General features: G+C 42.0%; 2 protein-coding genes and 1 long non-coding RNA gene across 5 annotated transcripts in view; 1 reads left to right on the forward strand and 2 right to left on the reverse strand.

The window, feature by feature from the left end:
• Positions 1-601, reverse strand: part of Gosr1 (golgi SNAP receptor complex member 1) — a 34,985-nt gene extending 34,384 nt beyond the window's left edge. For 2 of the 3 annotated variants that reach the window (XM_015996209.3, XM_042282422.2), the window contains exon 1: positions 159-314. In XM_015996209.3, coding sequence (XP_015851695.1) covers positions 159-189 — 31 coding nt within the window. In that variant the 5' untranslated portion in view covers positions 190-314. Of the gene's footprint in view, positions 1-158 lie in introns of all 3 variants that reach the window. The other variant, XM_006977422.4, reaches the window with a different exon arrangement.
• Positions 226-26,898, forward strand: LOC121831366 (uncharacterized). The gene is made up of 4 exons (XR_006074740.2): positions 226-457; positions 1,435-1,577; positions 18,393-18,550; positions 25,487-26,898. It is a non-coding gene; the product is annotated as an uncharacterized LOC121831366 (long non-coding RNA).
• The window catches only part of Cpd (carboxypeptidase D), a 70,387-nt gene continuing 64,116 nt past the window's right edge, over positions 20,638-26,908 (reverse strand). The window contains exons 20-21 of the mRNA XM_015996208.3: positions 26,249-26,348; positions 20,638-24,552 (exon numbers count right to left, since the gene is read on the reverse strand). Coding sequence (XP_015851694.3) covers positions 24,326-24,552; positions 26,249-26,348 — 327 coding nt within the window. The 3' untranslated portion in view covers positions 20,638-24,325. The remainder of the gene's footprint in view (positions 24,553-26,248; positions 26,349-26,908) is intronic.

Genomic DNA, 26,908 nt, shown 5'->3' on the forward strand with positions numbered 1-26,908 from the left:
TGCTCAAGTTCCCAGGCCCGGGGCTCCTCCCGGACCACCTCCTCCCGCCGTGTGGCCGTTCCTGAGGTCTGTCTCTTCCCTCTGCTGCCTTCCTCAAGACCCAGCCCCACTCAGTCCCCTGTGCACCGGCAGGAGCCACCCGGAGGCCTCGCCCTCACCTTCCCAGTAATTGCTGGACCCCGCCGCCATCTTTGTTGCCCAACGTCAGTCGGGACGGGAGAGTAGAGGCGTTGCGGGCCAGAGAGTCACCTCCACGCCTCCTTCCACCCAGAGCGCCAGGGCTGATGGGACGTGCGAGTCTCCGTAGATAGCTCCACCTGGTGGACAGTTCGCTATTTTACAGCCTGAAGTGGCACGTTAGAAAACTTCGGTTTAGCTTATGACGCGGCCTGAATCTCTCTTTTTAGGGCCTCCACCTTCGATTCGTTCGTCTTAGGCTTGCTCCTCCTTTTAGCAGGTGACTGAGAGGAGAGACACTCACAGTTCCCGCATGTCCCCCTAACTAGATGTTTGGGCACTTGGGGGGTGGGGTGTAGTTTAGTGTGTAAGATGCCTGCCTTAGATGTATGTAAAAGGCTCTGGGTTCGATCCCCAGCACTCCGTAAACAGAACATGGGGTAGCACATGCCTTCAATCCTAGTACTCAGAAGGTGGGGATAGGAGGATCAGAAATTAAGGTCATCCACGGCTACGTAGGAAGTTCGCAGCTAGGGATAAATGGAACCCTGTCTCAAGGGGGAAAAGGCATCTTCAGTCAGCATTTTCCTTTCTCGGAGCTAGAGGCTCTGCCTCATTCCACCTCTCCACCTGTGCCCATCTTCCTCTCCCCAGCATGTGAGGCTTTCTCCACTCCCTGGTTTCCTTATGTCTACAGCAGAGCTCAGTCTTCTGTCTCCTTTCTAATCAGCAAGGGTGTGCTAACTGCTTCCTTCCCTTTCCTAATGTGCCCACAACCCAAGCTCACCGATTGGGTTAGACTGGCCGCCCGCAAGCCCCACTTCTGCTGCCCCGTGCCGGGATTAGAGACATAGGCAGCTCTGCCTGGCTTTTCATGTTTGTGCAGGGGATCTGAACTCACATCATGCTTGTATGCCAGGCACTTTACGGGTTGAGTATCATATGCATTATATTAATAAATGGTTATGTGTTGTTTATTGAGAAGCTGGCTGTGGACATAGGGTTGCCACTTCCTGCCCCCCCCCCATACACACACTTCATACCCAAGAATGTCTCTCTTAAAGTGTCTCATCAGATGCCCCGTCTGGGGATGGGCTGGCTGGCTGGTCCTTTGAGGAGGGAAAAGTAGAACAGCAAAATGGCCCAAAGAGTCAAAATACCATGTCCATGAGAACAGAAGAGAGTAACGTGTTTGAGTCTAAACACTGTGACCTTGATCACAGCTGGAGGGCCAATCATTCCCATTCACCTTCCCAGAATAAAGACGCCTGTGGTGGGGACGGCTCATTGGCAGTGTGACCTAAGAGAAGACTTTCTTCCTGGAGCCCTTCTGTGGATCAGAGGCTCCAACCGACTGTTTCTGTTCTCCAGGCTTCCGCAGTTGCTTTCTGCTGGATGACGTAAGTGTCTGATCTCATGAACTACTACCTCCTTCCTGTTGGCTGTTTCATTCTTTTACTTCCGCTTGCTGTATACCTAAAAAGCGCATTCATTTGAAAAGAGCATGGCTATTGCAGATCATTCTTCAGACAGAACACTGAGCCCTCTCCCCCCCAATGCCCGCCAGTACTCATTTCTAAAACTCTATTCCCCGTTGTTCTGGTTGGAGAATATCCGTTCTTCTGTCTACACGTTGGTTAACAAACAACTGGGTCCTTCCTCTGCCCCCTCCATGTCGCTGCTGAACCTATTTGGTGAGTTTATTTCAATTATTGAATTTTTCAGATCTGAAAACTTGCACTCACATCCTCACGTTCTTTTCCTTGTGAACACAATTTCCTGCTGAGACTCTGAAACATCATTTGTTGCAAGTTTGTTTATAGACGAGTGTGGTGGTGCACAGCTTTAGTCCCAGCACTTGGGAGGCAAAAGCAAGTGGATCTCTGAGTTTGAGGATGGCCTGGCTTACATAGTGAGTTCCAGGACAGTCAGGGCTGAGTAGAAAGAGTCTATCTCAGAGAACAAAATAAACAAGCAAAATCAAAAGAGTTTGTTTATAAGTGCTCTCCAAATTGTTTTCATCATAGGTGTTTTTAATTCTTCGTCAGATAATCCTGACATCTGGATGTTGGAGTCCATTGGTTGTGCTCTTTCATTAGTTTACATTTCCTGGGGTCTTGGTGTATGAGTGATATATGTCTGTCTATGTATGTGTCTTGAGTATTTTAGGGTGGGGAAAAGATGCATCAGTTGGTAAAGCAAGCCCAAGGACATGAGTTCGAATTCCCTAGCATCCATGCACCTATGTTAAAAATAAATAAGCCAGGAATAGTAGATTGAATTTGTAACTCTAGTGTGGGTGTTGGGGGTAGAGTGGGGAGATGGCCAGATCGCAGGAGCTCATTGGCAGCCCCCAACCTTGTGGAACCTGTGAAGCTCCAGGTTCAGTGGGTGACCCTGTCTCAAAAATCCAGTGGAGCCGGGCGGTGGTGGCGCACGCCTTTAATCCCAGCACTCGGGAGGCAGAGCCAGGTGGATCTCTGTGAGTTCGAGGCCAGCCTGGGCTACCAAGTGAGTTCCAGGAAAAGGCGCAAAGCTACACAGAGAAACCCTGTCTCGAAAAAACAAAAAAACAAAAAACAAAACAAAACAAAAACAAAAAAAAAAATCAAGTGGAGAGTGATTGATGGAGACATCCAGCATCCATGTCAGGCCTCCACACGGACACAAATGCATGCATATCTGCATGTATACACACACACACACACACACACACACACACACACACACACACACACACAAATTATCTCTCACACAGAATAGAAAATTAAAGATTAAAAATGTATTGTGAATATTTTAGGTATTATAAATTTCATGGTTGGAATGTGAAATGTCCTCCCACAGAGTCATGTATTTGAACACTTGGTCTCCAGTGGGTGGTGCTATGTAGGTTGTGGAACCTTTAGGAGGTGGAGTCTTGCTGGAGGCGATGAAGTCTTTCCAAGTAATAACATATTAGAAAAACATAGTTTTCTCTAAATGAGCCCATGTTCCCTCGTTACTAGGCCTCTGAGTTTGTTCTCCCATGGTAGGTGGGGAGAGCCCCACAGCAGCTGTGCACGAGCCTAAAGTCCAATGGCACTTTAGACCTCAGCTGAAGACCAGCAAAAAAACGTCCATATGCAGACTAGAGATAGAGACATGAACCAGGAACTGGGGGAGATGGTTAAAGTGTTGCGCAAATGTGGGGACCTGAGTTCAGATTCCCAGCACTGGCGTAAATGCCAGGCAAGTGTGGTTGCTTGCCTGTAATCCCTGAAGCAAGCTGGCTAGCTAGGCTAGCCAATCAGTGAGCTTTGTTCAAGTAAGAGAACCAGGAGAGCAGTGAGGAAGACACTTGACAGGAACCTCTAGTGTACACATGCACATACACATGTATGTATGCCTATACACATGCACACATGCATATATACATGCACAGATGCCACACAAACATAGGCATGCAATATAGAAGAATGAATCAAAATCCATGGTATTTTTTCGTGAGTTAGAGGATCTGCTCCTACAGACTTAATCATCTGTAATACTTAATAACCTTAATAATCTGTAATTCTACAGATCTTAGTCTCGTATTTACTGCTGTTAGTGGGAATGCTGAACTGAAGATTTCTTGAGGTGTTCCTGAAGGGAGCCCTGGCAGACAGCTTTTCTTAACTGTTCAAAAATGTGCCATGACTTTCCAACAGAGTGTCTTCTTGGAAGAGACAACAGGGTATTGACATTGGGTTTCCTACAGTCTCTGTCTACATTGAAAGGTAGGGTTTTCAAACACAGATTTACACATAGAAACCAGGTTGTGTGGACACCATGTGTGACAAGAAAGCAATGCTCAGGTCAATCTCATTTATCTAGTAGAAGACATGGAAGCCTCTAAACCTATCCCTCCTTAGTCTATTGAGAGTTCCTTTTCATGCTTCAGGGTGAGTATGTACGGCTTCCCATAGAGAGGTTCACAAAACCCAGTCATCTGAAAACACTTCATTAATTTGAAAATGAGAAGCAAAGAGCTATTCCCCGACCAGTACCTCCTTATTAGACCCTCCTCCCCATTAACATGTAACATAAGCATTTATACTTTTCTAACATAGAAACGCCAACACAAATATGTAGCATCATTACATAGCAGTTCTTTAATACAGAACCAGTTACTCTAAGGGTGTGCAAGAGATTTAGAAAAATATCTCTAATCAAAGCTCCCAGCACTAGACCATGCCAAACTCAGAATGTTTGCTTTAGAGAGCTCTTTACCTGTTTCTTTGGATGCACCAAAGATCCACACCAGGCAGCTCGGCAGCACAGAGGTGTGCCAGCCCCAACAGGAGCTTCGCTGTCAGCAAACTCACACCTCAGGGGCAAGGAGAGGAGACACTGTGAGTGTGCCATTTAGGACCCAGGAAAGGCCCTACCTAGCTTGGAGGACCTGAGAGATGAACCCTGGCAGGGGGAACGAATGGGAAATGTCTTAGGGTTTCTATTGCTGTGAAGGGACAACCATGACCACAGCAACTCTTATGAAACATTTAATTGGGTGGCTTACAGTTCAGAGGTTTAGTCCATTATCATCATGGTGGGACATGGTGGTGTGTAGGCAGACATGGTGATGGAGAAGGAGCTGAGAGTTCTTCGTCTTGATCTGCAAGCAACAGGAAGTGAACTCTGTCACTGGGCTTAGCTTGAGCATAGGAGACCTCAAAGCCCACCTCCACAGTGGCACACTTCCTCCAACAAGGCCATATCTACTCCAACAAAGACACACCTCCTAATAGTGCCACTCCCTTTTGGGGGCCATTTTCTTTCAAACCACCACAGGAAATGATGTGTTAAAGGTGGGAAGCTGGATTCTCTTTCAGACTAGGAGGAGATCCTGCCTGTAGGTAAGGTGTAGGAGTCAAAGGCTATACAATCATCATGTAATGGAATCTCTATCACATGAGACAAACAGCAAGGACTCTGCCCCCTGACTGATTATGGCATCCTCTAATGCCTGGCTCAGCAGATCTTCAACACTGTAACCCATGAAAGAGTCAAGGAAACGGGCACTAGTGCTGGGTGTGTTCTACGAAGCTGTCACTAAGATTGTTGGGGTCTCACCAGGGCATTGGGGTTCATGTTGGACAAACCTACAGATGCAGTATGAGTGCCAGGGGATAATCTGCAGTGTTCTATGAGTCTTTCCTGATCAAAGTTTTCAGGAATGTAGGATATGATATGATATGATATGATATGATATGATATGATATGATATGATATGATACGATAGCAAGGTACAATAGTTTGAGGTATTCCTTGGCTTGGCAGAAGAACTACATCCCTAGTAGTAACTTTTGCCTCTTCCATAATATACTTCTGGTTTTGGAACAGGTAGCCACATGGGTTCAGATCTCAGATAGAGTGGATTTTTTTCCTATAATGCTGGGCATTGGACCTAGGTCTTCCACATCTAGGCATGTGCTCTATCACTGAGCTATAACTCCAGCCCTTGTGTGTGTGTGTGTGTGTGTGTGTGTGTGTGTGTGTGTGTAGGCCAGAGGTTGAAGTCAGTGTTTTCTTCAGTTGTCTGCTTTATTTTTGGATACAGGATCTCTCACTGAACTGATCTGGCTAGACTGGCTAGCCGGCAAACCGAAGGGATCGTCTTGTCTCTGCCCTCCCAGTACTGAGAGTGTGTGCAGCCTCAGCCAGATTCTTATGTGCACGCTGGGGAATCAAACCAGGTCTTCATGCTTGCACTTTACTGAATGAGCCATGTCCACCTCCCCTTCCCTCACCAGCCCTTTTTAACTTCAAATTTTGCGACAAGAGTCTCACTAAATTGCCTGGTTTAGCCTTGAACTTATTCTGTACCCTAAAAGCCTTGAACTCTTAATCCTCCAGAGTAGCTGGGGCTATAGACCTATAGTCTGGCTGGCCCATAGGAGTTCTCAGGGTATCTAGATGCCTCTGTTCTTTGTTTACTGCTTGGGTGCCACACCTTGGATATTCATCTTGCTCACATCCCAGGACACTTAGGTTTCCCTGGCTTCAGACATTCAGGTAGCCAGAGTAGCTCTCTCCCCTGCTCCCCAGCACTCCTTACCCCATCTCCCCCCAACCCCTTTTGAGATGGATGGTTTCAGTTTGCAATTTAGGGAAGGATATTGGCACACAGGCAGACATGGTGCTAAAGAGGAGCTGAGAGTTCTACATCTTGTTCCCAGGCAGCAGGAGAAGACTGTGCACCACACTAGGTGTAGCTTGAGCATATATGAGACCTCAAAGCCCGTCCCCACAGTGACACACTTCCTCCAACAAGGCCACACCTCCTAATAGTTCCACTCCCCATGGACCAAGCATTCCAACCCATGAGTCCATGGGGGCCATTCCACTTCAAACCACCACACCCACTGAGTCATTTCTCTGACCCAGAATTTACCTGTCTCTTACAGACAGTTGGAGTAGGGACGGATCAGCTCAATCCACTGTGGGTGGAACTGGCACCAGGTATGGTTCTCTGTGGAAGTTGATTGCTTTAGGTTAGCCCTTACTTTTACTGTGAAGCTCTTCCTTTTCTAACAGAAAGCAGGTTTACCTGTGTCCACTGCGTGACATGCTGGACTATTGTCTGTAGCATGAATTCTCATTGGCCTTAATAATAAAAACCCAGAGTCAGATGTTGGGGTAAATGCTGAATGATCAGAAAAGCAATAATTACATTAACAATGTCTAGTCCATTAGCATTTGACAAATTCAGAGAAAATACTCCATTATCTATCATAGCTTGGTGAGTGCAAAGTGTTGTACCTAATTTACTTTCAATCCTAACTTGCATTACCAACCCCAAACTAACTTTTTATGTTCCTCAACCTTATACACTTTACATTTCTTGAGTGAATTTCTTTTCTGAATATGTTCATAAGGAAAACTATAACTATAAAGTCTCCAATTCTATCAGAGACCCAAGAAAGAAATAATATTACCCAAGTAAGCAGAAAATGCAAGCAAGTGACTTCTAAAAACTGTGAGAAATGAAAGAAACATCTGGCTGCCTGGACAGTCACCCAAGATTCCTCTGTAACATTGGGGTATCCATCTTTGGCCTACAGGTCTAGCATATCTGACAGACTTTCCTGTGAAGCAGGATATTCTGAAGGGCTATCCCACCTTGCCTTGGCAAAGTTTGGCAGCCACTTTCTTTGTGTTCTGCTTGTCCAATTTGGAAAATATATTGTTAGCAGTTGAGGCAAGAGCACTTTCTTGCCCAGTGGCTTACTTTTGTCACAAAGAAAGTAAAGTCCATGTGGAATTTCTTTGATGCCCGTCATCTTCTCTGAAGTAGATTGGTGTTTTCAGGAGCAGACATGTCTCATTGTCATAAAAAAAACCCTGTTATTAAATCATCTTAAATGTCATATTCTGTAGATCTCTGAAGTGTTTGAAGACCACTTGCCTATCTAAAAATATATCTCTGTTTGACCTTGAAGACATACCTAACATGATTTTAATAGGTGGCTAACTACTAACCTGAATTTCTTTATTATCCTAAATAGTTTGTAATAATAACTTTCAAGGACTAGAAATTTACATTACATTGTTAAATGAGCTGTATAGGTACAATACCTTGAACAAGAATAGAAACGTATGTACAATATGTTCTAACAAAAATAACCTTAAATTTGTATCAATATACGAAAATCCATATTTAAGACTATTAGTTGTTTTTTTTTTGTTTAAAAGTAGATTTAATAATGTACCCTTATCCTATCATATCTATATCCCCCATTTTTCTTTTTAAAACAAGAATTTTGAATCTAATCTCCTTTGTTCAACTTTTTTCCTGACCATTACCAATAATAACTTATAACCAACCACGCTAAACGATGACAGATATCCATAGCCCAATGAAAGACCAAAAACCAACCACTCTACCTCTTGGGAATGTGGGTGTCATGTTTTGGTTTTTTTTTTTTCCGAGACAGGGTTTCTCTGTGTAGCTTTGCGCCTTTCCTGGATCTCGCTCTGTAGACCAGGCTGGCCTCGAACTCACAAAGATCTGCCTGCCTCTGACTCCCAAGTGCTGGGATTAAAGGCGTGCGCCACCACTGTCTGGCAGGTGTCATGTTCTTAAATTTACTTCCTGCTGTCTAGCATCTTTAAAGGTTCCTGAAAAGAAAAAATTGGGTTAATTATTAAGTCCTGGGAGAAGTAGCTGCACAATTTTTTTATCCAGTTTTTGCATAATGGGAAAGTGCAAGGCTTGTCTCAAGTCCTGGCTAGAGTAGTCTGTGAGGCTGGATCATCACAGCTAGCCACCTCAAAATGTTCCTGAGCAGTTAGTAGTCCAAAGCTAATCTTTAGGTGGTGTTTTTCAACTTAGTGGTGCTATTGTATTCCTGTTGGAATCGTCATTGTGGGGCCCCATCATCCTTTTGGGGACTTCAAAGGTCACTGTTAGGCATGGCCAGGGTTCACTGCAGAAAATATAAACATTTTAAAAGTCATATGCATCAGATCTCAAAGAGGTCAATATTTGCAAACCTGAAATCATGTACAGGAAGCTAGATGAAGCCTTTTTCTAAAATTAGTTAGTACTCTATATGACCATTAATATCATGACAAAAAGTTCTAAACATATACATATTAATCTTATAAATATAAATCTTATAAATCTTGCTATAATATTTATACTTTAAGAAAAGTTTTCAAGAGTCAAAATAAAACCAAAGGATTATGAGATTAGTAGCAATAGAATAGTCCCTTAATTTTGGTTTTCTTCTGTCCCATATCAGGTGGCTCTTCTTACATGAGACAGAGATTTTGGATTTTCCTTCAACAAGCATGCTTGGGTTTAGAGAAAGAGAGAGCCACACTCCAACTCCAAAGCCAGCTTTAATTTCCAATTGGACTGAGACTACAAAAAGACTTTTTTGCATTATATGTTGTAGAGAACAGCAGAAACAAACATTTAGGAAGGTTTATGGAATTTTATCCTGTTGGAGATGTGATATACCAATAAGCCGATATACTCTTTTTCTTGGGACATTTTTTTTTTCTGGATGATTTGTCCTTTTCCTTCACATGTCTCATTTGTCCAGTGGTCTTCAGATTCCTTAGCTGGATGCCTTCATTCTCCTGAAAAGACAAAAACAAAACCCTTCCCCAGTCCTAATTTTGAGGAGGTTCCCTTTTGGCAAGTTATATCTGATCAAATGAAAAGTGTTTGTTAGTCATAAAGTTAGTCTAGATTGAATGGCCACGTTGTTTGATGAACTATAATCTCTTCTAATTAAGAGGTCTCTCTTGTTCATATTGAACCTTTATCAATTTTGATGGTATCCATAGCTTTTCTTCTCCCGTGGAAACAAAAGCAAAACCTCTTCTTCAACTCAACACATATCCTGGTTTCCATTCTGAGGTCAACACATCTTTAAAGTATACAGCCTGATTTAATTCTGTAGTTTTTGTCTGTTATCCAATGGAAAATTCAGTTATTAAAGCATTATGCAGTCTATTTCTGGGGGTCTTTATTGCTCCTTTCTGTTTATTTAGCATATCCTTTAGAGTTCTATTTGATCTTTCTATAACTGCTTGTCCTATAGGATTGTGTGGTATACCTGTAAATATGCTTTATATTGTAATAAGAAAAATATTTTTTATTTTACTAGTGACATATGTTGGAGCATTGTCAGTCTTAATTTGTACAGGTATTCCCATGATGGCCAAAGGTTCTAGCAAATGCATGATTACAGAATCGGCCTTTTCAGAACTCAACAGTTGCCCATTGAAATCCTGAATAGGTATCATTGGTGTGATGTACATATTTTAATTTTCCAAATTCTACAAAATGAAACACATCTACCTGCCATATTTCATTCCTTTGAGTACCCTTTGGGTTATTTCTTGCAGGTAGTGGAGTTTGGTTGTATAAAGAACAAGTAAACATTTCCTTTTTTCCTTGGCTTCTTACCAAGTAATGAAAAAAAATCTTTTTTCAAACCTTTGCTAGTGACATGGTGTTTTTATGAAATTCTGAGGCCTCTAGCACATTTCCTATCAATAGTTGATCAATTTCTTCATTACTTTGTGCCAGAGGGCCTGGCAGACCCATATGGGATCAGATGTGTGTTGTATCTATGGGATGATTCTTATTCCTGATTATTTTTTGTAACTGAATAAATAATGAGGTTAATTCTGACTCATCAGGATAAATTCAGCAGTTTCAATATGTAAAACAACTCTTTCTGCACACTGAGAATCAGTAACTATGTTAAGAGGTTCTGTAAAATTCACTAATACCATCAGAATAGCATATAATTTTGACTTTTGGACAGAATCATAAGGGCTTTGAGCCACTTTACTTAAATTTCCTGATTTATAACCTTCCTTTACTGACTTGTTTGCATCAATATAAAATGTAGGGGCTCCAGAAATTGGAGTTCCCTATACAATATTAGGACGAGTCCAGTCAGTTCTTTTATAAATTTAATTCTTTTGCTTTTGGGGTATTTGTTGTTAATCTCTCCAAAAAAAATTACTGCAAGCTTTTTGCCAGTGTTCATCTTCTGCCCATAATGAGTCAATTTCATCATTAGTAAAAGTTACTGCAATTTCTGCTGGGTATATTCCTGCTAATTGACAAAGTCTCAATTTTTCTTTTAGAATCAACTCAGAGACCTTTTCCACATAAGTTTTTATTTTTTTACTCTGTTTATGTGGTAAAAAGATCCATTCCAAGATAATATCTTTCCTCCTGCATTAATGTTCCTGTAGGAGAATGTGTAGAGTGTAAAATAACTAGAATGCAATCAAGCTCTGGATCCAAAAAATCCACATGTGCATCTTGTATTTTCTTTTCCACCAAAGCCAGTTCTCTTTCAGCTTCAGCTGATAATTCTCTTGGACTATGTAAGTCCTTGTCACCATTTAAGGTTTTGAACAAATTACTCAATTCATCATTTTTTACCCCAGTAGTGGGCTGTAGATTAGAAATGTCTCCTAGCAATCTTTGAAAGTCATTAAGAGTCCACAATCGATTTCTCCTAATTTTCACCTATGGGGTCTAATTTTTTTGTAGACATATTTTATATCCTAAATAATCAATAGAATCTCTTCTTTGTATTTTTTCAGGAGCAATTTGTAATCCCCAACAAGGCAAAATTTTCTTTACTTCTCCAAACATTCTTTCTAAAGTATCTATATTTGAATCATCTAGTAAGAGTAACTATAGATTGAGGAAATTGTTACATATCATTTCCAATGGCTGATGTACAAAATATTGGCACAGGGTGGGGCTATTTAACAGTCCCTGTGCGAGAATCTTCCATTGATATCTCTTAACAGGCTGAGAATTATTATAAGTAGGCACCGTGAAAGTAAATTTTTTCTCAGTCTTTTTCTTGTAAGGGTATTGAGAAGAAATGGTCTTTTAAATCAATAACTATAAGAGGCCATTCTTTAGGTGACAGGGAAGGCAAAGGAATTCCAGACTGTAGAGAGCTCATTGGCTAAATCACCTTATGAACAGCTCTTATATCTGTTACCATTCTCCATTTTCCAGAGTTCTTTTTAATAACAAATACAGAAGAATTCTTGAATATGCTGAGCATTTAGCTGCTCCTGTACCAGCTGTTCTAAAGCCTGTAATTTCTCTGATGTTAAAGGCCATTACTCAAACCCATACAGGTTTATACATTAACTATTTTAAAGGTAGGGCTGTTGGTGCCTTTGAAAGATTAGCAGCTGTGTGTCTTTTTCTTATACAACCTGAATGATCAGTGACTATTCTTTATAATACCTTCTAATATTTCCCCAGACACATATGCTAATTTATGGTTTATTTCTGAGATTAGAGGAATGTTAATCTGAGTATTCCATTGCTGTAACAAATTATGTCCCCATAAATTCATTGCTATGTTAGCCACATATGGCTTTAATTTTCCTGTCTGTCCTTCTAGCCCTATGCATTCAACCCATCAAATGCTCTGTTTCACCTGAGATAACAATTCCTAAAAGCTGAACATTTACCTCCTGAAGAGCCCAATTTGGATGCCAAGATTCTGGTACAGTTATTGTTACATCCACATCTGTGTCTGTAAGACCTTCAATGACAATGTCATTTATTTCTTTTTTAATTTTGGTCTTTGTTCATTTATAGAAGTTTGCCAAAATGTTCACTTTACAGTTTCTCCTGAAATTTTTGTTCTCTCTTCTATAGCTATTCGATCATCCAGAGCTGTATGAATTTTTTACAATAGGCATTAGGTTCTTTAATTGCTCTGGGAAGGAGTTTCCTCCATGACGATAGGAAATGACTGAATTGAATTTGACATGGAGGCCTGTGAGAGGCCCCTCAAGGTGTTTCTCAATGGCAAAGGATTACCTTGATTGTCCCTTGTTAATCTATATTCATTATTCCAGCGTCTGCCTTTGCCACACCTCCTGCACACTCCAGAAGGGAGGGGCTTTCTGTTGGGATTATTCTTAGAAAAAACATTGGTTTTAGGAATGTCCTGTTTAGAATCCCTTTGTAGGTGACCTTGTTTACTGCAATTGAAACATTTGACATTACTACTTTTGTTCAAACATATGGAAATCACCTCTCCTACCCAAGCATCATTGTGGTTATGAGATTCAATATTGACTGTTTCGAGGATCCATTCCTCTAAGGTACTGATCTTGCATTTAGTGGCCCAATTATCCTTTTGCATCATGCATTAGCAATTTCAAAAGCTCAATTTTCTTTCTACTTCTTCAATTCTGTCCCAGGCATTCAAGGCTGCTGTGTGGCATAAAGCCAGGGTGTGGTCATCATATAGAGATTGTCTGTGTACATTAGCATAATCTTCCTCTTCAAGAAGTTGGTCTTGGGAGATTTCCATGCCTCTAGCCCTACTTCATTGTTCAATGGTCTTAGCTTCATCTTTCTACCAGGTCCTCCATTGTAACTGAGGACCAGGCTCCAAGACTGCTGTAACCAAGTCTCTCCTGTCTTGAGGTATAATTCTATTACAAATTGGCCACGAGTTTAACATCTGCTTCACAAAAGGTGAATGCATGCCATATGAGACTATCACTTCCTTGAATCTCCTCAAATCTAACATTTGCACAGGAGTCCATTCAGCTCTTATACAGCCTTGGGAATATCTATCGTTTGGCAATTCCTGTTACTGGATAAATTAATGTTGGTTGTTTGAAAACCTTAGGCTGTTCCTCTCTAACCTTATAATGCAATGCTGAGATTGGTTCTCCTTTAAATTTCTCTGTCTGGGTCTGAATATCTCTATGATCTGTTTTAATAAGTTTTCCCAAAACTTTTATCTTGGCACACATATTAACCAACTTTAATGATAAAACAAAAATGATCAAACAGATAACATTTATAATTGACATCATGTAAATCCCACCTAAATTAATTGTCCTCTCATTTAATTGCTCCATTTCCAAACTGGCCAAAGTATTATCATATAGAGACCTAACTCCCTCCATTGTAATCGTGTTTCCCATTTTTTAATGCGGGAAAAGAGTCCCTCTTTTAACTAATTTCCCACTTTAAGAATTCCCAGTTGTCTCACCAGATCTGCCAACATGACGACTCAGATGACAGTGAAGTGTGGGACTGACTGCTCTGCATAGAATAGAAGCCTGAGCAGTTTTCAAGGCAGCTACCTAGTGTGGCAGCAGCCTGAGGAGGGGGTCCAGGGAAAGCCCACAACCCCCTGGGAGAGAAGCCAGAGAGCCTGCCATCTGCAAAGGGGACATGTGAAAGCTGCTAACTCCTGTGGTTTTGGAGTCCAAAAGCCTACGGTGTTTGCTGCAGAGAGGCCACAACTGAAAAATCCCAACTCACTCAGAGGCTCGAGGAAAACCTTAGGCGGGGTAGTGACTCCGGCCTCATGCAGCTCCAGCCTGTCCTGGTGGCTGCAAAGCCACAGGCAAGAGGCTTTTTTGTGAATTCATGCCCAAAAAGTTGGATGCCAGATGTAGCACTAATTGGTCTTAATAATAAAAAGCCAGAGTCAAATATCGGGGTAAATGCTGAAAGATCAGAGAAGTGAAGGAGCCAGCCACTAAAGAGCCTCTACCAAATCCTCTGACCGAAAAGGGTGAGCTCCTGCCTCCTCCCACCTTACATTCCTCTCTCTGCCCAGCCATATCACTTCCTGTCTCCACCTCCCTAGTGCTGGGACTAAACACATGTGCCTCTAAAGTACTGGGATCAAAGGCATGAGATCCCAAGTGCTGGGATCAAAGCTGTGTGCCACCACTGCCTGGCCTAGAGGTTAACTAGTGGCTAGCTCTTCATTCTGATCTCCAGGCCAGCTTTATTTGTTAGAGCACAAACAAAACTTCACACAATTGTCAGTCAGTGACAAGGCCCGACCTATTGGGTGCTCTGCTCTTGCTTGGCTTCTCTGCTGTTAGATAGCACTCCCCCCCCCCCCCCGCCCCCAGACAGGGTTTCTCTGTGTATCTTTGCGCCTTTCCTGGAACTCACTTGGTAGTCCAGGCTGGCCTTGAACTCACAGAGATTCGCCTGGCTCTGCCTCCCTAGTGCTGGGATTAGAGGTAGATAGCACTCTTTCTCCTAACTCCATGTAGGAAACAGCAAATGCCTGTGGCAAACATTTTATTATCCTGTTCACAACTCACTTGCTTTAGGCTACTAAACTCTTAGTAGTTCACCAATTCTTTAGTGTGTATTTATTTTTCCTATCCCAACTTTTTTTTTATTTTGACTCAGTGGGTCTCACTAAGTAGCCCTGGCTGTCCTGAATCTGTACATAGGTCAAGCTGGCCTGGAACTCAAAGAGGTATACCTGCCTGTTTCTCCAACTACTAGGATGAAGTGTGTGTGATCATGCCCAGCCCAATTTTTGTAATTGCTCTTAATAAAGTCTGTTTCAACTCAGTCTACCCAGAGTTACAAGTAGAACTAAATTATATTATTTATAATTTGTAAATTATTTTGTATTTTCATATATAATCATATTATCTGCAATTAAAAGATTTTTTTCCAAAAAAAAGTTATTTTATATGTAAGAGTATTTTGTCTGCATGTATGTGCACTATATGCACACTTGGTGTCCAAAGATAGGAGGGGGGTGTCAGATCCCCAGGAACTGGAGTTAGGGATGGTCAGCCATCATGTGAGTACTACATACTGAACCTGGGTCCTCTCCAGTAGCAACAAGTGCTCTTAACCACTGAGCCAACTCCCAGCCCCTGGTATCCATATCTTATTTTCATGCAGAGATTTCTTGTCACAGAGAAAAGTCCAGCTACTTCCATAGTGGTTCGGTTTTGGTGACAGGGTAGAAAGTGCTCCACCTCTGCAGTTCTCATCTGACAGGATTCTAAAGCATGCCTTTTGCTTTTCTTTCATCCCCAATTGTCAAAAGGGTGCTTCTCCTTGTGTGTTCTACGCTTCATTAGAAGCTACATCTCAAAGATGCCCTCAAGTCACACCTAGCCAATTCAGATCAGGCTTACATTGAAGCCCTGACTCTCCAGTTTGTGGTCTGCTCCACTTTGACATGTTTTAGACCATATGGTGATTCTACATGGGCCCAGCAACCCAACATATGCTTTATAGAGTTGACAGTGGTAAGAGGTTTCTGAACATGCCATCACTAAGAATTGATCCAAGGCCTGGAGAGGTGGCTCAGTGATTAAGAGCACTGGCTGTTCTTACAGAGTACCTGGGTTCAATTCCCAGCACCCACATGGCAGCTCACAACTGTCTGTAACTCCAGTTCCAGAGAATCTGACACACTCACACAGACATACGTGTAGGCAAAACACAAATGCGAACAATATAAAAATCAATCAATAAAATGGTGTGGAATAATCATATAAAAAAGAATTAATTCAAAATCAAATATATGCCAGGTGGTGGTGGCACGTGTCTATAATCCCAGTACTTGGGAGGCAGAGGCAGAGGCAGGCAGATCTCTGAGTTTGAGGCTAGCTTGGGCTACAGAGTGAGTTCCAGGACAGCAAGGGCTACACAGAAAAACCCTGACTCAAAATGCACTCCCCACCCCAATAAAGTGTGCAGCAATTCCAAGGTGTCTGGAGCTGTGCTTGCCTGTCTTCTCACAGTACTTCATGAGTTTTGGTTCGAGCACACGGCCCAGACTTTGCACTGTGCATGACATCACACCACACAAAGGCAATGACAGCTGCCTGAAGCACCCAGCTCAGATTCGAGACTATGTTATAAAGTTCAGTGTTAGTGCACGCCTTGAATCCCAGCATTTGGGAGGCAGAGGCAAGTGGATCTCTGTGAGTTCGAGGCCAGCCTGGGCTACAGAGTGAGTCTCAGGAAAGGCGCAAAGCTACACAGAGAAACCCTGTCTCGAAAAACCAAAAATAAAAATAGACAAGTGTATTTATCTCATTAGCATGTAAGTGTTTTCATCTTTAATGGTGAAGTTATGTGTACCAAAGAATTAAAATAAATTCTTTATGATTGACTATCACTGGATGCTTGCTTTGTATATCTACTCTTTGTTCTTATATGCCAGGATTGTATAAAAATTCCTTGGGCTGCAAGTGGACACTGTCAACAGCGCTATCAGACCCTTCAGATGGCACAGCCTTGTCTGTCTGGCGGTAATTCTAGATCAACACTGGAGTGGCACATCCATTTGCTGGCATTCCTGTCTTCCTCTCAGTTCGCTTCCCAGCCTGGTGGCGCCACTGAGGGGGTAAGGGTAGAGGGGTATTAGCAAGGACATGCTGTGATGTTTATTTTTTTCATCTTGTTCAATTTTGATTATGACATTCTCTACTTTCATATTATATCAAGCATATGGTTTCTATATACATTTTTCTTGGAGGCAGGTTCTTGCTATGAGACAGGCTGGCCTCAAATTAGGGGTCTTCCTGCTTTCTTGCCTCAGATTACTGACATTTCAGGTGTGTGCCCTCACGCCCACCTCTTTTCTGTTTTGCATTTTTCTGAAATGAAATACTGGGAGACAGCCAGGCTGCTGACAGTGTTTCCAGCTATCTGCAAGTTCATCTTCATCCTTGAAGAATGTATTAACATATTCTATGTTGGAATCACTCAGGCATCAGCCAGTATTTTGAAAGTAGACTTTCAGTCTATGTTTGTTTGTTGTTGGGAATGAGTTTTCCTTCCTTCCTTCCTTCCTTCCTTCCTTCCTTCCTTCCTTCCTTCCTTCCTTCCTTCCTTCCTTCCTTCCTTCCTCAGGCATCAGCCAGTATTTTGAAAGTAGACTTTCAGTCTATGTTTGTTTGTTGTTGGGAATGAGTTTTCCTTCCTTCCTTCCTTCCTTCCTTCCTTCCTTCCTTCCTTCCTTCCTTCCTTCCTTCCTTCCTTCCTTCCTTCCTTCCTTCCCTCCCTCCCTCCCTCCCTCCCTTCCTCTTCCTTTTTCCTCCTTCTCCTCCTCCTTCTTTTCTCTCTCTCTCTCTCTCTCTCTCTCTCTCTCTCTCTCTCTCTCTCTCTCTCTCTCTCTCTCTCTCTCTCTCTCTCTGAGACAGGGTTTCTCTGTGTAACCCTGACTGTCCTGGAACTCACTCATAGACTACACTGGCCTCGAACTCAAGAGATTTGCCTGTCTCTGCCTCCAGAGTGCTAGGATTAAAGGCATGTACCACCACCACCACCACCACCACCTAGTTCAAATTTCTTAAGACTCCTAAGAATGTCTACAAGTCTATCTTCTGGCCAAAACAACTCTCTAAATTTATTTTTCATATCTTGTTTCCAGAAGTCTCTTATTTTATAGTTTCTTGTGATAGTCCCTGTTGACTGTCTTTTGTTTCTTGTTTTATAGCATTTGATAATGCCAACACCCGAAACAAAGAGAAGCTTTTTTATTTGTTCCTACGGTGGTGAAAAAGTTGTGGGGTCCCCTCTGCCTCTATGATGGAGACACCTTCCACAGAAACTGAGCTCTGTGTAGCTGGCCAGGCTCTAGGCATCCTCCTTCCTATGCCGGCTCCTCCTCAAATGTGCCACCATTCAAGTCCTGTTAGAGAGAAAACAGTACAGAGTCCTTCCCTGTACCCCTCCAACACCCACATCCTCCACATTAAAACTCAGCAGTCAGTTCTGCATTCTCTTTGCAGATTCATCTATCCGAAACCCTCCTGAAGTTATTTTCCCCAATCCAGCAATCCTCTAATCCTGTCATTACCATAACCTGCCCACACCTCACTCATTCCATACTGTCTTTAGGATTAATTCTAGGTTCCTTATGTCTTTTCAGATCCTAACCCAAAAGCTTGTTTGACACTGGGCTCTTCCAGAAACAATATGATCATCCCAAGTGACAGTGTGTACAGATGCTGGAGTCCTGGGAAACACTTGGAATTCTAACAGGTGGTGATGCTCAGGCTGAACCATGAACCCTGAGCCTTCTCCATGGTGGGCCACTGCTTTACCACTGAGCTACACCCTCAGCTCTGCTCTAGCAGCCTAAACTTCCCTCACACCTCCTTCACTTTGGCTCAAGCTCAATAACAGTCCTAGAATATGAACAATGTTATCAACAGTGTGTTTATTCTCTTGTTTCTAAATGGTCCACCTTAAATTTATACAACTATCAGTCTTCTTTTCCACTACAACTCTGACTTTATCTTGGTCTCTTCATACTCTTCTATTTGAATACATTATTTGTACTAAAGTTGAGGTATCCATTCTACGCCTATCCCCGCCTTTGGAGACAAGGGGTCTGACTATATAAACCAGGTTGGCCTTGAACTCATAGAGGTCAGCCTGCCTCTGCATCCTGAGTGCTGGGATTAAAAGCGTGCGCTATGCCCAGCTATACTGACTCTTTTAATTACTACGATCCTTCAATCTATTCATGAAACCTGTACCCTTGTGTCTTCAGTCTTCTTCCAGGAGAGCCTCAAAACTGCACTCGACTCTCACACACTTCTCCCTCACTCTATTCCACTGAGGCCAACCTGTCATTCTTGCTCATCTCATTCCCATTTGTTTACACTGTACCAGGGAACCAAATTCCATTTGACCTAGCCAAAAGTACTAAAGAAGTAGCGTGCTTGCTTTAAACCTATTACTGGGTAATGCTGGTGGAAACTGTAACTTTAAATGTCATTCCATTGCTTTTTAAGTTTTAGGTCACTGATGGCATCGTTATTTAACATTTATAATAAGTAATAGAGAATCAGCAGTAGGATTTTAAATGGAAGTGAGAATGGGACATGCGGATCTGCATGCTGGCTTTTATTCATAACTGAGAAGCGTCTGAGCAGTGACTACTGTATTCACAATGCTGGTAACAGCTCCTAGACATCTGAAAACTGAACACAACTGGTAGACCGTGTTTATAAAACCAACCAAAAGACTTCTGGATTCAGGCATGAAAAAAATGGTCAAACTCAGGACAGGATTTCAAAGTTAAACAAGCTTTTACCAAAGAAGTGTAAAGACAACCTAATCTCACCTAAGGACAGTCTGAAGCGTCTGGAAAATTAAAATGTCTGCCACACTCCAGACCACCTACTGACCCACATGGTAGAAGAGAGTTCCAGCAAACTGTCCTATCTAAATGTCTTTTAAACTGAAAGGATGACCTCTAAAAGAGCTTTGTTTATATTGCTGGAAAAGTCCTTTCAAGTGGATCAGGAAACAGATGAAGGAAAATGACACTGGCCACTCCAGGTATCCAGTTTTGAGACAACTCCACCTCATCAACCCACACTGTCATTCTACTGAAGACTTAACAAACATGAAAACGAGCCTCGGAGCCTGATCTGAGAGTCCTGAAATTCAAGGTCACATTGCATAGGACATCAATCCCAGGCTGGGCCAGGCTGAAACCTCTCCACACTTGCTCAGGAGACTTTCTACTGAGAGATGCTAAACGCTACCGAAGCACAGTCTAATGTCATTTCTGTTCCTCTAGTCTGAACTATGAGTTCCCTGTCGGCACAGCCCATGCTTGTTTACATAAGTGTTTTCCCAACTCAGTAGAGCAGCAATAGCGAAGAAACCTGTTAAATAACAAGGGGACATTAAATTTATCACCATCACGCCTGACATCAGGGCAGGTTATTCTAAATGGGCTTCACCTGGAACAGGGACCATAATTTTAACAAACAAGTTTAACATGGGTCTATAAACCTCTCGTGCTTTCCTGATCTGAAGGACAGCACACAGAATAGATGTGAAGTGGGCACAGTGTTAAAACCTGGGTTGTTACTGTGTGTGGTGCTTCTGGGGAGTGGCTGAACACATCATTCTGGGCGAGCTACGCAACTGTGGCTGCTACGTGATACCGTCACTTCTGAAACAAAACCTGTTTGTCAATTCCTACAGAAAGAACATTGGATAGGTGACTCCCTGTTCTCTGACTTTGGTACTGTTTTCTACTTAAGTCAGGTAGAAAAACTTAACTTAAAACTTTCAAAATTAGAGCAGTAACTTTCTTTGGCCTATTGTTTTTGAATAAAGATTATGAGACAACACACAAAGAAAGACAAACATCATAAAATAACTTTTATACAGGATTAGTAGATCTGTTTACATATATAAAAAACAAAGGACCTCATTACAGTTAGATTTCACATAAATTACACAGATTAACTTTTTAAAACTACTATTCAATTCTTTTAAAGTTCCTTTTAAATTTTTTGTTTTGAAGGCACAGTGCATGAAATCCAACAAAGACCAAAGCACTTAGGAGGAAGGGGTGTCAGGCATGCCACAGAAATAGCTAAGGGCGGTTTGGGAGCTGGGGAGGATCATTCTGAAAGAAAGCAGAGAGGTGAAAAGAACATAAAAAATTCCATGTCATACCTCCAAAAAATCTGCAGCACAGAATGTAGCTAGTACATTCATGTTATGCCACTTATAAACATCGTCATTGTCTATATTTACATAATTTTTATCCAATTGCCTCAAAATGGTAACCTACTTTCAACTTTCAGAATCAACCAGGGGAGTATTCTCAGAGTCAGTGGAACCATTAATGAATTTTTTGCCAAATATAAAAAGAGAAGTGGGTGTTGGGAAGGTTTTCTTCAAGAACTAGAAATCCAAATTCAATTGACATTAATCAAAGGCCCTACTCACCCTCTCCCCCAAAACCTGCTATAATTAAAATTAACCAGAAACCTAAAGTTATCAACAAGTTGCTATACAGAAAGATCATTGAATATTTAACTATTAGTGGAATTTTAGTAATAATAAAGGAAAAATTGGGGAAAATGCCGGGCTGCTACCGTAAAACAATCCCGCCAGAGACCCACATCACAGGACACCATGACAGATTCATAGCCAAGAAGCTTCTAAGAGAGCAGGGATAAAACCTGGCACAAGTGTGAGTGTGACAAGACAATAAACATATTTAATGCTGGGAATAAGTAGAAATCAATGGAGTAGCGAGTCTTGGTTTCTGGTAACCTGGGGCTAGCTCAAAAACACAGCAAGTTCAGACATAAGTACTACCTTTTTATTTTTCCACTCATAATTAGTTTTAAATTTAATATTCACTAATTCAGCAAATCTCATTCAGATGAAATCACCAAAGATTAATCACTGAGCCAAAAATACAATGTTTCCTTCCTTGAGGCTGACAGAGTCCCAAAGCCAGTTCCCTTCAGTGAGGACCGAAAGTCCTCTTCGCTGGATCAGATCCCATCACCACCCAGAGTTCCACCAGATACACTTGGCAATCTTTGTCAGTACAAGTGCATCCTCACAGGCAGACACTTTAAACATCACCTACCAATCATGTAGCCTTTATTAAGGAGCAGGGAGGCGAGGCTTATAAACTCATCACCAGGACAAAACAAAGCCTGTGAGCAAAGGAAAGGCACATCTCAGACTGGGGCAAAGTTCCTAATACTGTGACACTTGGGTCCGTGACTACAGAAATGGCAAGTCTCCAGGAGAAACACTGAAGGAATGCATTCCCCATCCCATATGGCTTCAGTGCCCTCTGCTGCCAAAGCGGTCCAACATTCGATTAGATCCACAAACAAAAGAAGGCAGGGCTAAGAACACAGTCTTAGTAGGCATGGATCGTGTACATTCATGTTCACAGGTAACAGAGGGTGGAAAGGGCTGGCTTTCCAGCTCAATGCATTAGACGTTCACCAAAGACTTGAAACTTAGAGCAGAATTTGGGTTTCATTTCAGGAAAAATTATTCTGTATATTCACCTCTAAAAATTCCACACATACTTTAAAAGGCATGGCCTCTGACCACTGAGATGGACTGTTAAGGACACACTTAATCCGAGAACAAGCGGCAAGGTGTTCTTTGGTGAACACCAACACTAGTAAAGCAAAGGCTGTCACAGGAACTTGGTTTCTAGCTGTAATGTCCCGAGCAGGGCCCAGCCACAAGCCCCTTGTTGGTTTTCTGACTTGGCACTTTGAAAAATAAAGCTGAAAAAGAGCAATACACATCATTTAGAAAAACACAAAGTGTTATTAGAAGAAATGAAACCATGTGCCTTTCACTAATATTAACTTCCACGAACTGTTCTGTTCATATGGTAAAACAAGGGTTCAGATCTGCTGATACCAGCACTAATTCCAGAATGGCTGAACCTAAGCCACCTAACCGACCACACCTAACAAATATCATGATCTCATTATTCCCTTCCATGAACCAAGATCTGGATTTCATACAGCCACTTTGATGCATTCCTCACCAATGTGGCCGAGTGGCCAAGGTGAGCTGAGGCTTTGGGGTAACTGATACATTAATGGTATGAATACAGTTTGGAAAGGTAAGAGCTAGTTTTTTGATCCCCTGATTTAGTATAAGTTCAGCAGCAACTTGGCCATTAAAACATTCAAAGTTATCAAACTGTTACGTCATTGGTAAGACTCACACTTACAAAAAGCATCATTCTACTGAACAGCATTAAGAGACACAATAAAATGCAAATCTTTCAGGTCTTTGCCTGACTGGCAGTGAAGAGGACACCTTCACACCACTGTCCCATCACACGGCAGTCCTTTAGTTGACTCTTTTAGATGGAGGGAGCCATATTTAAAAGCTTTGAACTGAAAATTTTAACATAATCGCCTGATTTAAAAAAAAGCTGTCAAAGGAATCATTAGGACTTGCAGAGGCCTGTACACACAAGGCCACAGTATTTCTATAACAGTATGCCATCACACGGTGAAGGCTTGGGCTGGAGCATCAAGTGTAGACATTATGGATCCAGGTGTATTAAGAATGTCCAAGGAGGTCTCTTCCACTCCTAGATATTTTCATCAGTAGAATTCGGGGCCTTTAGGTGTGGGGTCATCTGGAAACGGTAGGTGTACAGTACGGAAAGGGGCTGATTTAGGAAACATTAAGGAACAGGCATTCCTAGAAGAACGAGTGCTTCACAGATAAAGCAGCAGCACCTGTGGGTTTTCCCAAGTTAAGACAGGCAAGTCCTTACTTCTGCTCCGTCTCCCTCTGACCTCTACGCATGGGGACACCTGGTGCCTCCACAGCAAAGCCAGTGAGTGTTCCCCTTTAAGATGAGGATATTTAGAGCTTTGATAAACCTTACAAGAGAGGTAGTGAAATCCTGCTTAGAGCACAGCCCACCAGTTCTGATCCAGCTTGGAAACAGGTAGAAAGATAAATACGGAAGCCCATTTATTCCATTTTCTAATGTCATATATGTTTAAGAATCATCCAGCCTCCATTACCTGAATAAGAGAAACCCCAGCTATTTGCTAACTGGAGAAGAGAACTCCTCAGTAGATGGAGAAATATCTCGAGTTTTTAAAGCTTTATGTCAGAGTCTGACTGGTGTCCCTGCCTTAATGTTTCTAGATTCTTTTGGCCTTTAAAGTAAAGAGAAACAAAACTAAAGCCACTAGTAAATACCTGATGTACAAAATACAACATCTACTAGATGGCTTTATGCTGTTACTATATAAGCTCTGAACAGCTCATCTTAAATTAAAAAGGAAAACAAAGTGGCTGTCCCATCTTCTGCTGCATAAATAGAAATCAGATTTTTAGAAAAGGTTAAGAGTACTTTAAGGAAGGGAAGTTCAAAACTGCCCATGATATTCAGAGAATAGGAGTTTAGCAGGATAACTTCCCAAAGCTCTTTGTAGAAGGAAGGAATCTTTCTTCTCACTGCAGTCTCCCAAGAGGAGCTGTCACTTTGCTTGGTGCCTATGGAGGGAGATATGCAAAACGTGTTTTTCAATGTTTGCTAGAATACAACGTTTCCTCTTCTGTGTCCGTTTCATCTTGGAACTCATGGCTTAGGAGGGACTTCTTGGAGCCAGTGGACATCATGCGAATTTCATCCTCATACTCATCATGATGCTGCCGTAGCCGATGGAAGCCATCTTTGTGTCTGTTAGACTTGATGGAGCAGATGCACCAAATGATGCAAGCAGTTAGGATCAATGCTGACATGGTGGCACCTGTCCAACAAGACCACACAGGGCGTTATGAGTAAGCAACTACCTCCAGAGCCCTTTAAATAATATGTCATTTACTGTAATTTCATGCAACTAGGAGCAATTTGCTTGGTCTGGAGATGTTCTTCTGTGGTAGACTGCTTGCCTGGCAGGCAGGAAGCCTGGGCTTCAATCTCTGGGATCTCAACAAAAACCACCCTGTTATCCTAGACGCAGCACATGCACAGGGTGCGAACTGGGAAACAATGAGCAAACCATTACATTCCTACTACCTCAAGAGAACTTGTAATTACTTTAGTGTTATTTCCCTACATCTCCTTTCTCTCTTTCCTTCTTTCTTTATTTTCCTGGGCTGGGGATTGATTCTAGGGCAATCCTAGAGCTGCACTCCCAGCTCCCCAGATTGTTTGTTCATTCTTTCTTTCTTCTTTTCTTTCTTTTTTTGAATTTAAAAATAGTTACATTTTGTTTATTTATATTGTGTGTGTATGTGTGCATATATATGTGTGCACACATGTGTGCATATAGAGGTCCGAGGACAACTTGTAAACGTTGGTTCTCTCTACTGTGGGCTTCGGGGATTGAACTCAGGCCATCAGCTTGTGCAGCAAGAGCTTCTACCCACTACGCCATCTCACTGGCATCATTTGTTTGTTTGTTTGTTTGTTTAGGCTGGGTCTCACTGTATCTCAGGGTGAGACTTGCTATGTAGTCCTGACTGGCCTCTAACTTGCAGTGATCCTTCTGCTTTAAGCTCTCTGTTATTTTAAACTTGTATACAAGGTTACCAAAACAACAGTCTTACAACAACAGAAAAATAATAGTCATGAAATAAAAATTGAGTTCACAATAGCTAGTGGCTGGCAAAGCTAGATTTCACCCATGGCTGAATCCAATGCCTGTGCCTTTACCCACCAAGTTCTTTGTATTTTGCCAGGTTCCTATGAGAATGTTAAGAACCCCACAAGAGGTCTTGTGACCACACCATGTTCCCAAGATTTACCGGAGAACCCCACCCCTGCAACAGAGCTTGGGCTTTTGCCTTAAGTCCAAGTCAAATGAAGAAATGAATGGAAGATCACTGTGTCAAACAGATGCAGTGGAGTGGAACACTGTTTTTCATGTGTTTCCCCCTTAACCTTTCAGTAATTCAAACAATGGCACATTAACCCGGCTGGGAAATGTTCCCTCTTTCCTGGACCTTGAAAAACATAAGTTCTAGCAGCCAGTGTGATCTTGATACAGAGCAACATTTGCTTATTTAACAATACCCAGTAAGATCAACTGTGCTGACTATGACGCGAAGGTCTGGGGATGCAGATCAACTCTCTGTTGCTTAGAGCTTTTGTTTTGGTGGAGGACATTAAATGTAGACAGTACAGTGGACAGATACGTATGGTATCAGTGATGACTATTATAATGGAAAAAAAACATAGGGTAGAGATAATAACAGGGCTACTGTGTTAGCTAGAGTAATGAGTCAAGGTCTCTTGGTGGAGGTGAACTTGAGTATGGGCCTGCAGAAGTTAGGGGCAAACCAGGAGAACATATAGGACAGGAGCTTGGGGAAAACAGGCTTAGATAAATAGACTCTAGGGAAAAAGCAATCAGCTAGAGGTGTTTGTCAGGGCTAGCCACTCTCAAAGCATAACAGCAGAACTGGTTTTAACTTTAAGTACTAAAAACTGAAAATCTTTACCTGACACAGTTACCACGAGTTCCCTTGGCAAACCAAATATCCGGTTATCTGTATCAAAGACTATTAGCACAGAACTGGGGGCATCATGATGCACAAAGACCTGCAAGGATAAAGTGTAAGAATCATAAAACAGTCACTATGGCCTGGAGAGATGGCTCTGCAGTGAAGGGCACTGGCTGCTCCTCCAGAGGACTGGGTTTGGTTCCTAGCATCCACATGGCAGCTCACAACCATCCATAACTCCAGTTCTACAGAATCTAGGACTCCAAACCTTCTTCTGACCTCTGCTGGCAATGCATGTGCTGGATGCATAAACATATATGCAAGCAGACATCCATACACATCAAATATTAAAATTAAAATTTAAAAAGTCACTTATGGTATACTATAGCCCTGCTTCACGAAATGCTTTTGGGCCTATAAAACAAACCAGGAAGGTAACTGAGTGTCATCCTAACTATACAAAATGCTATGCAAGTTTTTTTGGTTGTTGTTGCTGAGGAACAGAAAACTTTTGGCAACAAAATGATAATAGATGCTGTAATCAAGAGGTGGACATATTTTTCATTTCTTTGTTCCTTTCAAGCTCTCTACAAGAGTTTCAAAATAAGACACAAATGTTATTAACAATAAATACTTATATAATCTGACTTGGGTTTC

Source organism: Peromyscus maniculatus, chromosome 8 (assembly GCF_049852395.1).
Source record: "Peromyscus maniculatus bairdii isolate BWxNUB_F1_BW_parent chromosome 8, HU_Pman_BW_mat_3.1, whole genome shotgun sequence".
Lineage (NCBI taxonomy): Eukaryota > Metazoa > Chordata > Mammalia > Rodentia > Cricetidae > Peromyscus > Peromyscus maniculatus.